General features: G+C 32.9%; 1 protein-coding gene across 1 annotated transcript in view; it reads left to right on the top strand.

The window, feature by feature from the left end:
• LOC119838845 (Down syndrome cell adhesion molecule-like protein Dscam2) overlaps positions 1 to 14,805 on the top strand; it is a 112,903-nt gene that overhangs the window by 30,929 nt on the left and 67,169 nt on the right. Inside the window, exon 4 of the mRNA XM_038364985.1 lies at positions 8,123 to 8,265. Coding sequence (XP_038220913.1) covers positions 8,123 to 8,265 — 143 coding nt within the window. The remainder of the gene's footprint in view (positions 1 to 8,122; positions 8,266 to 14,805) is intronic.

The following is a 14,805-nucleotide window of genomic DNA, read 5'->3' as shown; positions in this document are numbered from 1 at the left end:
CATTGTTTTGCTAGTGCTTATAACGTACAGAACTATTTTATTTCATTCATATTATTTATAAAAAACCGTAAGTTTAAAATTTGTGTTGATTTCGGTAAAATGACAATGTAATATAACCTTCTACATTTTTTCATTACAACCGACTAGGAAGAGATTTCTTTATCTGCTTATATCAAATAAAGTCTGCCGTACCTAAAACACTTCCTATTTCTACTGAGACTGACTTACCTCACGCAACATACTATAAGGTTAATGGGTAGTTTAATTTCCGCGGTGATCGCTATTTATCTTCTCAATCATTTTAGTACATATTTGAGGTCATAGTAGATATATCTTTTTTTATGAGATAAGTGGCAAGGGAGCTGGTGGGCCGCCATATGTCCATAATATTTGGAGATGCTTGTACAAATGGATTGCCAACTATACAGGGATAAGGAAAGGATTGATTGTGAGAATAAAGGAAAATACTAGGAAGGGTAAGAGTAAGGATCCTGATCCTCCGGCGGCCTTCTGTACCAAAAAAATATTCAATTAGACTAAGCTTTTAGAACGAACTGAAAGAAAAACTTTTAAATCTACAAAAATGCATTTTAAACAAAGATAACGCCTATCACTTATAAACTTCACGCAGAAGCGCTTTTGAATAGAAAAAATGCACAGCTTAATACTTTTCACCGGTTCGTAATGCACCTTCAATTGCTATATATTTTGGTTTTAGGTTGGTATATATAAACTGGTTTAAAGTATCACCACAATGTTTCGCTCTAGTGATCGACAGCTACAATTATGTTCATTAAATCATTTATTCATACCCACAAGTGATACATTAACAGTGGAGCAAACAAAGTAAAGTACGCAGATATTCGTCGAACTTGTGTTGAAATGTGTCCTAATGACGCGATGCCCTTTGAGCATTGAACCGTGAAAATTGACGAAGGGTGAACGTGTGGTGCGAGTGTTAGGAGTATCAAATTGATACTGAAATAACAAGAGGGAATTAATAAATCACTTCTGGCATATTCTCTTATCGTAAATGGTAATGGAGCTCTTATTTTATTCCCAATTGTTTTCGTTATACTCACTGAGTGAATATTGTACTTTCCAGTACATTATTTCTTCCGTCGTCCATCCTTTCTTTATCCCTTTCATTTTAAAAACATTTGAAAAGATATTTTTTTTATGTCACAGCGGGCTGGTGGTTCGCTTGATGGTAAACGATTACCACCACCTATAAACATTCGCAGAAGCTAAGACCTCTGAGAATGCGCTGCCCGCTTTTAAGGGATAAGGGATTAGGAAAAGATTGAAGACTGGAAAGAAGGAATGGACTGGGAAGGGCTAGGTGAAAGAAATAGGCCTCCGGTTTTCATAGTTATTTCCTAATTATTTTCTTAATTTTCATTTTACAAAGAAATCCATAATGCTATGAAGTGTTATTCATAATTTTTACTTACTGTAATATAAAGATAGTAGAAGTGATTAATAGGGTAAAAAATAACGGATTAATTAATATACAGCACAGTTTTAAAATGTATACATTATGAGTGCTCAATCTTATAACACGGGTCAAACCGTGTAGAATATTACTCTTGTATATTTACCAAAGGGAGCGCACAGGTGAGCCACAGTCAGGGCATTTGACCTGCTCGGGATGATATCTTATGGTCTCGGCATTATTGTGTTCTGCCGACTTGGCGTTCATCTTACATGCCGATGTTAATCTTGTTGGGATTGCTGTATCTATTAAAGGTTTAGATTGACTTACCTTGACCACCTATATGGCAGTTTGTGGAAGAACATACCGCTGTGACGTGTTTGAGTATGGATAAAGATGTTTACAAAGATGTACCGAAAAGGATATAATGTCTAATTGATACTTGGAGTTAGTACTATACCTATTAAGAACATTTTTTCATTTAAAACATCAAATTTAAAAGCTTTGCCCTTGTTCGTAAAATTCTAAAGCAACGAATATGCATAGGGTCGGTTTGATATTACGGGAGAAATAAAACATCGCCTGACGTTTATAGATTTTATTTCAAACGGAATAAAAAGTATTGCTGACGGCTCTCGTCTCTCTTTATCTTCAAAGTGGAACCCAAATAAACGCGTTCTTGTTTATTTTGGTTTCTTTTATAAGTTTTTCTTTATACGCCGTAATATTTTCGTTTGGAAAACTATTGAGTTGTGGGCCAAAGGGTCATGTTAGGATATGAGTAAGTATGTTTACGCGAAGTGGGCCAAAAGGTTTACAATATTTTAGATGAAGTTGTGCTGATCGTGAATCCTTCTAATATGTATTCGCTTTTAGCAATGTATCAGTTACAGTTTCGTCTGTAATCGTAATTTGTAGACGATAAATTAAATTGGAATGCGGAATTACGATTGATTAAGAACAATTATAACAAATAAAGAGTACCCACCGCAACAAAATATAGCTGCAGTTAAGAAAAAGATGCTCAAGTTAATACATAATAAGGTTTATTATTATACAACAGCTGATGACGCACTTATCGAGATGTACAACTTACTACCGAAAACATCTTGCTTCCAAGTAAACTCGCACAAAGTTGCGTAAGTAGTTCGAAGTGTGCGATCGCGAATTAATAACTTAGTAAACAAGTTAACAAGTTTATCCAATTTATAATAAATTGTTGCAAACAACGAGAAAGACAATTTCGGCCCTTTCGCGTCGCGTGCCCAATTTTAATGAGAAAATGAATAAAATTTATGTCAAAAGTTAAGCGTCCGGCTTATAAGGGACTTTTGTTTTGTGCTATAATGATGCTTGGTTCACCGCGCTTCGATGATTATGTATATTATATTTTGAGTTTCTTAAACACCTTAGAGACTAAAATAAATGCTTGTTTATTCTATCTTTCAGATTGACTAATCATGCTAGAAAGATGAATAACTCTGATTGCATTGGAAGACGATAAAATAACTGAACATCAAGTTCAAGTCAAATTTTTCATTCAATGTATCTATATCCGACGTCATTCTGCTTGAAATAGAGTGTAATATCGCAAAGACCTAAAAACTAAATCAATATTTTTTTTTATAGATATAATCATTTATTGAACCATAAAATTGACAGATATTATGCCACATCTATAGTAAAATCTGAAAACCGTAAATAATTGGTTACGTATAAATGCGGCAACTGAACTATTTACGTTCCTTTTCCTTAAACCTTATTATTACACCCAAGATTCCAGGATCTTTGTGTGAGTCCTTCCAAGAAAACTTCAAATGGAATACCTGTGTATTGAATTAAATATTAAAAGGTAAATAGTCAATAATTAAATAATAATTGTATGTCAATTTGATACAGAATGCTGATGCTGATTTTAATACAATTGTTTTAAAAATGCAATCTAATTTAAGAATATATCTGTTATCTATACTTATTACTATTATTTTCTTATTAAACAGTGCTTATAGCAACTAATCTATATGTTGAGGGAGAGGAGAGGGGGTTCGGGGAAGGAACCGGTACAATAACAAGATTTTTCAGTTTGTCCCGAAATTATATGTCTGTAATTGTGTTTAATTTGCCTTTACCTGTCAAATCCTATATAAAATGTTAACGTTGTTTTGCCTTTTAACGAGATTTATACATATAAACATCAAATACAAGAAAATACTATTCTATCTTACTAATATTTTAAATGGAAAGTTTGTGAGGATGGATGTTTGTGTATATGTATGTATGTTTGTTACTCTTTCACGAAAAGACTACTGAACCGATTGCAATTAAATTTGCTACACTGGACAACTGGAATAACACATAGGCAACTTTTAATCCCGATATTCCTACGGGATACAGACTTACGTGGGTGAAACCGCAGGGCGCAGCTAGTTATATATACATATAAAATAATATACACGGTTATTTTGTAAATGGATAATATACATATTGTATTTTACGGTTATACGGTTGTATTCATATTATAAATTGTGTAATACTCCTATTACTAGGTAAGCCATGTTTTGTCTCAGAAAAACTGTAGAACAATTTCTCAAAGATGCGATGTTACCGTTTCATAAATATTTCCTGGAAAAAACCAACACCAGTTGTAAAATTCTATATAAATTTTCCTTTCATGCACAATTGAACGATAAGAAGTTATCTAATATACACTTCAATTAATAAAGACGACACACGTATGCAAGCAATGCCGTAGGCGAAAGCGCTTTTATAAAAGATACACTTATTCCCTGCTACTTCAAAGCACTTTGAATATAGTTTCAGTTGTGCCAGTTTCCCACATTTTGTTCCGTATTATCTATTTCGCATGAATCTCGAATCTCGAAGAGTGCTCCACAAATTGCATCAAGTCTGACAGAATACCTGATGGTATTCGCTTTGACAATGCGACTTCGGATAGTGTGCGTTGCAAATTAAATGAAAGTATTCTGAAGCTCCTTTGTATATTCTTATAATTATTGACACTGTTATGACTTATGTTATTGAGGATTTTTAAAAAGTAAAACACAATTTGTTAAAATACAAAGTTTTGTTTTATTTAACACGCCGCATGTAAATTTTAAATATTCAAATTAGAATTTCATTATAATTAATTGTTTACGCGAGTAGAATTAGTAATTAAAGAGGATTACCATGGAGAAACGGATTAAAATCCATTAAAAATTCTTTAGTTTCAAGAACAAATTTTTATATATAATCATAAATCTGTTTGTGAAGATAAGTCGCAGCAGCAGTACTTTCTGTTTGTTTTCTGTTCCCCATGTCCATTGTTGCGTTTATAATATTAGTATGGATAGCATGTGGAATTTCAACAGAAGTAATACTCCAACAATTTTGATAGTAATCATAACTTTCGCGAATTAACAAGCAAGTAAATTTTATCTATAGTGTGTTAAATTATAATTATTGAGATAACTTTAATCTATATGTATCACTCAACAGTGGATAATAACAATAAAAATATAATACAAAATTAAAAATAAAAAAAACACGCTTTCTTTCTGCTACTTGCTTTTATACAAAGTTTTGATAATGAAATTGTTCAACCCTGCCGATCCTAATCAGGATAATAAACATTTCTGAAATTATTGCACTGTCACCGATTTTTAATACGTGCACGAAGTTTGAATCAACTGTCTATTTAAATTAGGTCAAAATCGAGTCAAAAAGAGTCAGTTATAATATACAAACATTCAGGTGAAGTTAATAGAAACGTGTTAATAAACCAAGACGGATGCATAACAAAGAGTCTGCGTCTAAAATTGAATCACAGTTTATAGATATGAAATATATATGACACGAGTATTACCAATACCTGATGTTTCCATCGATTGTTCGAGAAATATCCTTATAGTTCGATTACAGAGAACGGTTACCTGATTTCCCCAGAGCATATGCTTTGCTCAACATTCGGGTATCGGTTTTGTATTATAATATAATATGCCATATTTGAAAAACTATTTATTTGTTTCAATGTAAGTAAGTGTTTATGGAAATTATTGTGATATAATAAATATATTCGCGAAATGCTGCTGTCTAACCGCCACGTATTTATTGTATTTTATTATTATTAGGATACACCACGTTGGCGACTTTATGGGTAGTATTTTCAGCACCATAACACCATGTAGGGTTTTCTACATTTCGGGGTCATTTAAATTTGCATTATAGTGGATCTTCCAAATGGGAGACATTTCCTCGCTATAAATAGTAGCCCATGTTGCTCTCTAGCGTCCATCCGCTATGTTGTGAACGAAGGAGAAACAAACAGAGAAACACACTTTCATATATAAGTTAGGGGGTACCGTAACGTTAACATCTAATGTTCGTCTTTGTGTTTGCAATAATTGTTCATTATTATAAATGATTATTTATTTACAAATATACCACATTTTCTCCGTTTAAAATTCTTCAATTGCTCAACAGTGAATGTTTTCACGGTTCTCATAATTTTAATTTAAATCAAATCAAATGTCGAAAAATGAAACGCGACAAATAAGTCCAGACATTCATTAACTTTTCACAGCCGTTAAATTGAATTCGATGCAAATCTAGCCACAGACGGATAAATATTAAATTTAAAATCAATTATAAGCACAGAAAATCTCCGCTCATTCTGCCTTTGTGTAATGCGGTTATATAAATTGTTTCCTTTTCGCTTCCCTCGACAACATTTGTTTTATTATAATAAAATATTGAAAAGCATTTCTAATTAAAAAAAATTATAGCGTTGATTGATTCATTCTGTACTCAATGTTCGTATTCAAACGACGCCCAATTAAAATTAAGTCGTTCTCTTATTGTTAGGCGAAGGGCCAAATAGTTACGCCATTAAGGGTCCTGCTGTCCCTCTCGGTGGATAGAAATATCTTAAGGACGTCTGAAAATTTTACAATTGTCTATAATGAGGTGGCACTCTGCACAGAACCTTCAATAGCGCACATAATATCGATTATGTATTTTTAAATTGAGCCTTCCTTCTCGTAAAATGTATAACATAAAAACCATTACATCGTTTTATCCATGATTATATGGAATTTTATGTTGCCATTAGGGCTATATTAGGTTTTGCGATAAAAATAGATAGTAACTTATATTTACGTAATGAACTTTTTCAATTACCTTTCTATGTATCATTCTGTGAATAGTTTTAGCTTATGCTAGAAACTCATGTTTCTAAGCAATTCCAATATTGAAGATTTAGATGTTGTCTATACTAATATTATGAAGAATTTGATTGTTTGAACGCGGTTTGAATGGTCCCATTTAATACAATATTTCAGTGTTAGATAGCTAGTCCATTTATGGATAAAGCTGACACCTGGGTATACATGGAAAAAGAAAATCATTTAACATTATAAGTGTAGACGCTTCAACAATGGACGTGATCCAACTCTTGAAAATTTCCATGTTTTTAATATTCTTTGGTACATTTTATTGTTATTGATTTTACGCTCCGTTTTAACGTACATATAAAATAAATAATAAAATAAAATAAAATAAAAAGCCTTTTATTTCTTACAGAATGAAAAAAACAAGATACAAAAAATAAAAAATTTGATTAGATTAAGTTAGTAAAATACTGATAATTTTGTTAGTACATAAGCTTAGTTCCTAAATAAAGTTTGTTTACTTTTTCTTATTTTTATTTATTTTTATTTTTATTATTATTATTTTTTTTAACGTACATAACATTAACTAATCTCGATGAACATTTAAAAGCATGCAAACGTCAAGTTTTCGGAACGACTAACTAAATCGAAATGTATTCTTTAGAAGACTATAAATACATTCTACTAAATATATTTCACAACTGAAAATATTGCTTTTGATCACAAACGTTTCTAAATTACTCGAACTTTGATTTATTGTTAAATTTGAATGCGACATCCCAACGTGTAGGTACATAAAAGTATAAACTTCCGTGTAAACCATATTTGAGTTCCGGTACAAAATCTTCCTCTGCCAAGTGTTCATAGCTCCTTCAAATTGTGCAAATTATCCTCCAAATGTAGGAAAAGCATTGTAATTTAGCTCAACGAAACTTTCCGGGTATTCCCGTTTCAAATATGCACTAAGGCTTTAATATTCCGCCCCGGGCGCGCCAATTACTTACTCCCTAAGGTTTTTTTGTGACGTCAGTTGCCTTCCCCCGTATCTGTTTTCGTCTGGTCGGAAATTGCGCTAGGGGGCTTGAAGCTGACATACCTAAGTTAATTACGTCATGATAGGGTTTAATCTTATTTTAATTTCGTATACGATTATCGTAATTACAAACCTACTTCTGTATTGCCACCATTTTACTTTGTATGACGAAATATATTTTAGGTTATATGATTGTGAATAATTTGTTTATTGTTTTATAAACTGCGCGCCACGGGACCTCGCGGGATGAGAAAAGATTGTCTTTATCATACGATATCAATGTTGGTGTGTGCTGATGAAAGAATGTTTAAATCTTTTTGTTAAAACATTACTAATATAACATATATATGTATACTTATATTTGTTTGCATTTATTCGTTATTATTCAACTTATCAAAGCTAATCAACTGAATTTGAATAAATAATCCAATAATATGTCCTCTTTATGAATTTCTTCAGAAGGCTATACGAAGCTTTTTCCCACAGGCAAATCCTCGACAACGGCACGCTAGTATTCCTGCCCTTTAGCGCACTCCAGTACCGGCAGGACGTCCACGGCTCGGTGTACCGCTGCCGCGCCCACAACGCGCACGGTGCCATCGTGTCCAGGGAAATGAGGGCACAGGCAGGTCAGTTCTAGTGTATGTGACCCACGGATGAGTCCTCGACAGCTGGACGCTTGTATACCTGTCTCAGTATACCTGTAGCTCAGTCTGATGCATAAAAATCATCACGGTTATACTGTTCTATTTACCCCTAGTGAATGATGGTTATTAGAGTTTTAATGAGAAAAATGCATGTTTTCTGATCTATACCTACATTATATAAAATAATTTAGCTAGATATGTATGGTTTACTGGTTCAATTTAAGAAAGTTAATTTATAAAGAATGCTGTAAATTATATCTACGAATATTATAAATGAAAAAGTAAATGTGAATAAGAGGCATGCAGTCTTTCTGTCATCTGTATGTTTCTCATACACGCCTTAACTGATTTGGATGAAATATAATTTAGAGATAGTTTGAGATCCGAGCAAGGATATAGGATAATTTTTTTCCCGGAAAAACCCACGGAAAAGAGATCTATGCGGGTAAAACAGCAGTACCTACCATGAACATTTGGAGAGGCGTAACGCCGATTGCAGACTTTATGTCTCAACAAATGGGTTGTCGACTTCAAATTGGAAACGGAATAAAAGAGGATTGGACTAGGAATGGACTGGGAAGAGTCTTCCTTGTCCGGATATAAGCCTCCGGCTCCACCAGTCACCGAACGAAACACAGCAGTATGCTATTTCACACCGGTCTTCTGTGGGGTTGGTATTTCCCGGGTGCGAGCTGGCAAGCAATTCGTGCCGAAGCGTGCTCAACTGCCAAATAAAAAATTCAATCTTATCCAATTTACACTACACACATTATAATATTTACTTTTTTCATAACAAAACTAGCCGACCCCATAAACGTTGTTCTGCCTTACCCGCATCACTTAGGAGTATAAATATTAAATGGAGAGACCAGGTTGACCAAATAAGTCGATTTTTCAATTTATCTGGTGAAAGAAAACATCGTGAGGATCGCATCGCACTCGGCCACCGTCGTAGATTATGACCTAAACCCTCATAGGAGGCGTGTGTCCCAGCAGTGGGAATATATATGAGCTGATGATGATGATGATGATGAAATTATTTTGTGGAATGTGGGTGATAATAATTAACATTACATAGGCGAGACACCCTGTATAATATTGTTTTCATTATATTACAGTTACATATATTATATACTAGCTGCACCCCGCGGTTTCACCCGCGTAAGTCTGTATCCCGTAAGAATATCGGGATAAAAAGTTGCCTATATGTTATTCCAGTTGTCCGGCTGTCTGCGTACCAAATTTCATTGCAATCGGTTCAGCAGTTTTTGCGTGAAAGTGCAACAAACACGCACACATCCTTACAAACTTTCGCATTTATAATAGTAAGTAGGATTTTAGTTTTTATTTCTGGAGGGAGTTTATCTTATACGCACGGCTTTCATAAAAACATTTTATTTTGATTTGTATAAATAATAGTTGAATAGTTGAAATATTATTATGATAATATGTCTTGCGCATTTTAAAATCGTGTAATAAAAATACAGGGAATTTTTTATAACTACAGGGAAATTTGATTACTTCAAGGAAAATATGATTATTTTCAATCAATAATTTGGAAGATTACTGTTTTTTTTTATATCATAGCAAACATCAGTAATTAATGAGAACAAACATGGAATTATTCCAGAAGTTCATACTAATCTATATATTTTTAGTCAGCCGACTTTAAAATAGTTTTGAAGTCGACTTTAGTTATTATTTTTGTTACCTCAGAACTTGCGATTGAGTGAATCGTTTTGTCCACTTGAAATGGCTATAGATTTAACAATTTGAAGTCAGCTTAGTTGTTTGTTAAAAGTAATTATATTATTTCAAGCATAACAGATCTGCTTAATATTTTATTCCTCTTTTCTTTACTTAACTAAAACATATTTTAACTAAAATAACATAAACAGCATCATGCAGACCGATTAGTATTTAAAATCTAAAGAACTTGTTAAAAATAGACGCGAATTCCTCTTCATACATCTCGAAACAACGCAAAACAATGTACCATTGAAGCTAACAAATAAAATATCGCTTCGTATACAGAGTGTCGCATAACAATAGGTTCGAAGCATTAGCTTTGAGTCCGATGTATCAAACACATAACATTATATCGTCGAGTGTCGTGTCGTGTAAATATCGGATATTGGACACAATTTAAATTGACCTAGATTGCATGCGATTTATTCGAACGTTTACGTAATGGCATTCAGACAATGCGATAAAATAGCCATTGAGATTTGTTTATGCTCCTACGTATTACACGGTATTACAATGAATAAACGAGGTTTTACACTTCGATTTTAGAATAAATATAATGAAATAAAGTGGTGGGATTTTATCTCGTTGTTACGGCGTTTATTTGTCATATCTACATCGATTGGGGGTCATACCTTGTGGTTTTTTCATCTTTTATAGCATAATCAATATTTATTTTAAATTCATTTATAAATACGAAGAGAAATTAGTGGAACCAATTTCAAGTAAGGAGGAATGAATTGCTAGACAGGAAAAATCAGTGGAACATTCCGTACATTCTGAGTGGTAAAGTTTAACCTACACCTTTGCCTTCTGACTTTGGGAAATTACAAATGCTATTCAAAAGAAAAATGTCGCTTTTGGACTAACCTCAGGAATAAAACCGTTCATAGAACGCTATTTGTAGCTGAAAATTCTAGACAGAAAAACAACCAGGTAGCTAATATATTGTGAAATTAATGGGTATGCTGGGTGTATAGTGGGTTACATACTAGTTTACATTTGTCCACAAGGAATATAGACTTATATGCTAAATCGTGTATAGTACAATACACTTAAGTGTAAAATGATTCTTGATTTAGTCAGGAATACACCACTGTAGGATCTTTTACAATATTTGCGAAGGGTAACATTTTCAGCGATCGATATCTTTCCTATTTATAAAAGACAGTTAGAGGAAGGTAATTTGAAAAATCATTCAACAGAATTATAAATGGTAATAATGCAGTCAGCTGTTATAATAGTATTGTAACTGAAGCATTAACGATTTGTTAAATCATTCGCTTCATAAATAACAGGGCATATCATTTAACTCATGTAAATAACAAATTATTTCTCAAACTGAATAATTGGCGTGATAAATTACATGTTATAATATGAAATGTTAATTTTGTATAAACAGATTTTTTTGTAATTTGTTAAGCAATTTTCTGAGTTACTACAACATTTGTCCCTATGGGATTTATTTTTATTATTTAAAGTTGTTAGTTGCTTTTGCACAAGCTTTATAAAATTAAGTTAAATAAGCGTCAATATGACATTTTATAATAGTAATACATGTAAACTTTTATGGAGCTATCCTACTAATATTAAAAACGCGATAGTTTATAAGTATCGATGGATGAATATATGAATGTTTTTTAATCTTTCACGCTTAGACAGCCTATCGTATCTGTATAAAATTTGGTACAGAGATAGATTTTAAACTGGATTAGCACATAGGATGCTTTTTAACCGGCTAACCCGCTAGTGATACCGCGAGTTACAGCTAGTATAATATAACGTAATATCATCATCATCAGCCCATATATGTTCCCACTGCTGGGACACAAGCCTCCTATGAGGGTTCAGGCCATAATCCACCACGCTGGCCAAGTATGGGTTGGCAGATGTCACATGTCGTCGAACTTTTGATTCTTGGACATGCCGGTTTCCTCACGACGTTTTCCTTCACCGTTTTAAGCAGTGGTGATGTTATCCACATGTGCAGATAAATTGAAAAATCAATTTATTTCCTGCACGCTCGCCCGGTCTTGAACCCCGACTTATCGATTTTGAAGTCCGAGGTTCTCACCACTGAGCCACCACTGCTTAATATAACGTAATATAGGTACACTTAATTAGAAAACGATTTAATTCCACCAATCGATAATAATTGTTAAAGTATTAGTAAGCAGGCCAAAATCCTCATGTGCACATCATTCTTCTAATCGCAGTCTTGTCAGAATAATAACTGTTTTACTGGCTACGAGTTTTGCGCATAATTTAGTGTCCACGTCATTCCTAGTTGCCTACATGTAGCACAAAACTCTATTTAAACATTTTTCAACTTTGCGTACATAGCGCAAACCTTTTTAATATTGCATAACGTACATTTATCTCCATTAAAACGTTGCAAAGTTCAAAGCTAGTAACCAAACGCCCGCAGCGTGTGATGAAGCTTTTAAAATAGCACACGTTGATTAAACTCTCTTACTGTTAATTACACGGCGGTTCATTGGTCACTAGTGCGGTGACTTTTACAGGCCTTTATTTGGAATGAACGGTTTGTATAATTTGAGATTTCTTTCAATTTTGTGATGGATCGTTTATGGACATGCCGTTTGCACGCATCAGCGATAGTTGTTCTTTATGGTTGACGTATTAAACGGTGCTTGAAACTCAGTGGAGTATTGAAATGAATACACTAAGGTTACTAAGGGTTAAGGCGTCCGTTGCTACGGATTGGCAAAAACACGGGTTCGAGTCCCGCCTCGTGATCAAATTTTTTTCTATTCTTTAAAAATTTCTCATGTACTAAGGTTAATAAGAATTATAGTGCTCAAATATAAAAATTATACAACGATACAATTGTAGCTACAAAAATAGCCTTTTTTATTTTTTAAGTTTTTTTTTTATTTTTTAGTACATGTGTGCCTTACATTATTAATCAAATCAATCAAATTGAAGTTGTCGGCAAAAAGCTCTTGTAACACGAAAATCCACAGATTAGATAATACTCTATGTCGTATATCACGAAATTGGGTAAATCAAATCTCCTAGGACTGCAATATTATATATCTTATTCTGATTTATATACTTAGCTGTAGATCGAGTTATACAGTCGTTTGATATTATAACTTATTAATGGTTGTTTGTCAAAGTCTATGTGTCAGCATGAGGTTTGGTTATGGCGGCGGGGGAATCGAAAGTTACTCAATGAACATTATGTTTATTAGATTAGTTACCTTGTGACCCCTAGCATTCGGGTACTCATGGATATTTGCATATATCAGGAAGTGATCGAACCTCTAAACGATCACATGTACATTCAGTAAATTGATGGGCGACCGATTTGTAGGACTTAAAGTGGGCACTTCATCCTTCGAAATGGTGGATCTTGCATTACTATAGTTATGTAAATTTACACTTCTTTTAATGATTTCTCTCTACTAATTACTGGTATTTTTTTACTTAAATATGGTTTTAGTAATGATATTTTCAATTGTAAATTATTTATTACAATTTTTTTTATGAAATGAATTAAAATGATATAACTCAATGAAATTATTTGTATAGTGCATGCAGTGCTCATTTTTTATTGTTTATCCATTATGACATTTTTTTTTTATTTTATGTTGATATATCGATATACAACTGCTAATTATCCTTAATAAATAAAAAATTAAATGTTAATTGAATAAATGAACGAACGAATTGATCGTTCGACAGTTAAAATTTAAGCAAGTGAAATGTAAATAACAAAAACTTCATATTACGTACTAGAGAAATCGTCTTATATGTGGTAAGATTATTTTTCAATTACTTATATAATAATGACAGCTTATAATATACCTTGAAAAATATGAATGCAGTCTAAGTAGGCATATAAGAATGTAGGCTAAGTAGGCAAATACAGAGTTGAGCTGTTAATCTTAGAAGTACACGATAGTAGAAAGTTTCAAAGACTACTCAGATGATAAAAAAATGGTAATTCACGTGTATACAACTTGGTTCAAAAAAAATTATGCAATATGCAGTAATAGCTGAGCATAACAAAGTAACATTTGGTCTTTCGAACGAGAGCCAATGGTCAGTCTATGAACTACTTGATCTTAAAACGTGTAATTGTTGCGTAACGTTCATTTAGCGTCCTTGAGGCTGTTGTAAGTACAAGTGGGCTTTATTCTTCTTATATTCAGCCTAATGGCCTGTGGCATTAAATATTTCTTCTGCTTTCATTAGTTCTCGATTGTTGTATCGCTTAATGAGAGTAATGACTTCTGAAATTATACCTTTTATTTACTTTTCAGTTTGTGATCATGATCCTTATTGTATTTGGATAGCTTGTATAACTGAGGGCAAGGAAAGTGTTGTTACAGGATATAGGAAAAATTACTATCTTTAATAAAATATAAATCGTATCCAAAATTGCTATAAGGTAATAGTCGAGATAAATCAAACAATGTAATTAGAACCCTACCCTTATTTAAATAATTTCTTTATGTAATTATAAAATAATACTAGAAATAATGAAACTTCTCTGTCGTAAATCTTTATGTATATTTTTGGTACCTTAAATGTAATAGTTTCTTGTGTTTGATTTTACGCGAGTATTACACATTTAAGGTTAGACTTTTTAACGAATCTTAAACGCGATTTATTCATTATATTATTAACCCGACGTCTCGAACACTATACAGCGACCGACTGGACAGACAGTCTATCCGTGACCACGCTCGCTGTAATGTAAATTAATGAATAAATCGCGTTGTAAATCCGTTAACACGTCTTTAA

The sequence above is a fragment of the Zerene cesonia genome, unplaced genomic scaffold (genome assembly GCF_012273895.1).
Source record: "Zerene cesonia ecotype Mississippi unplaced genomic scaffold, Zerene_cesonia_1.1 Zces_u005, whole genome shotgun sequence".
Lineage (NCBI taxonomy): Eukaryota > Metazoa > Arthropoda > Insecta > Lepidoptera > Pieridae > Zerene > Zerene cesonia.
The sequence above is the reverse complement of the archived record's forward strand: the minus strand, read 5'-3'. Positions and strand labels throughout refer to the sequence as shown.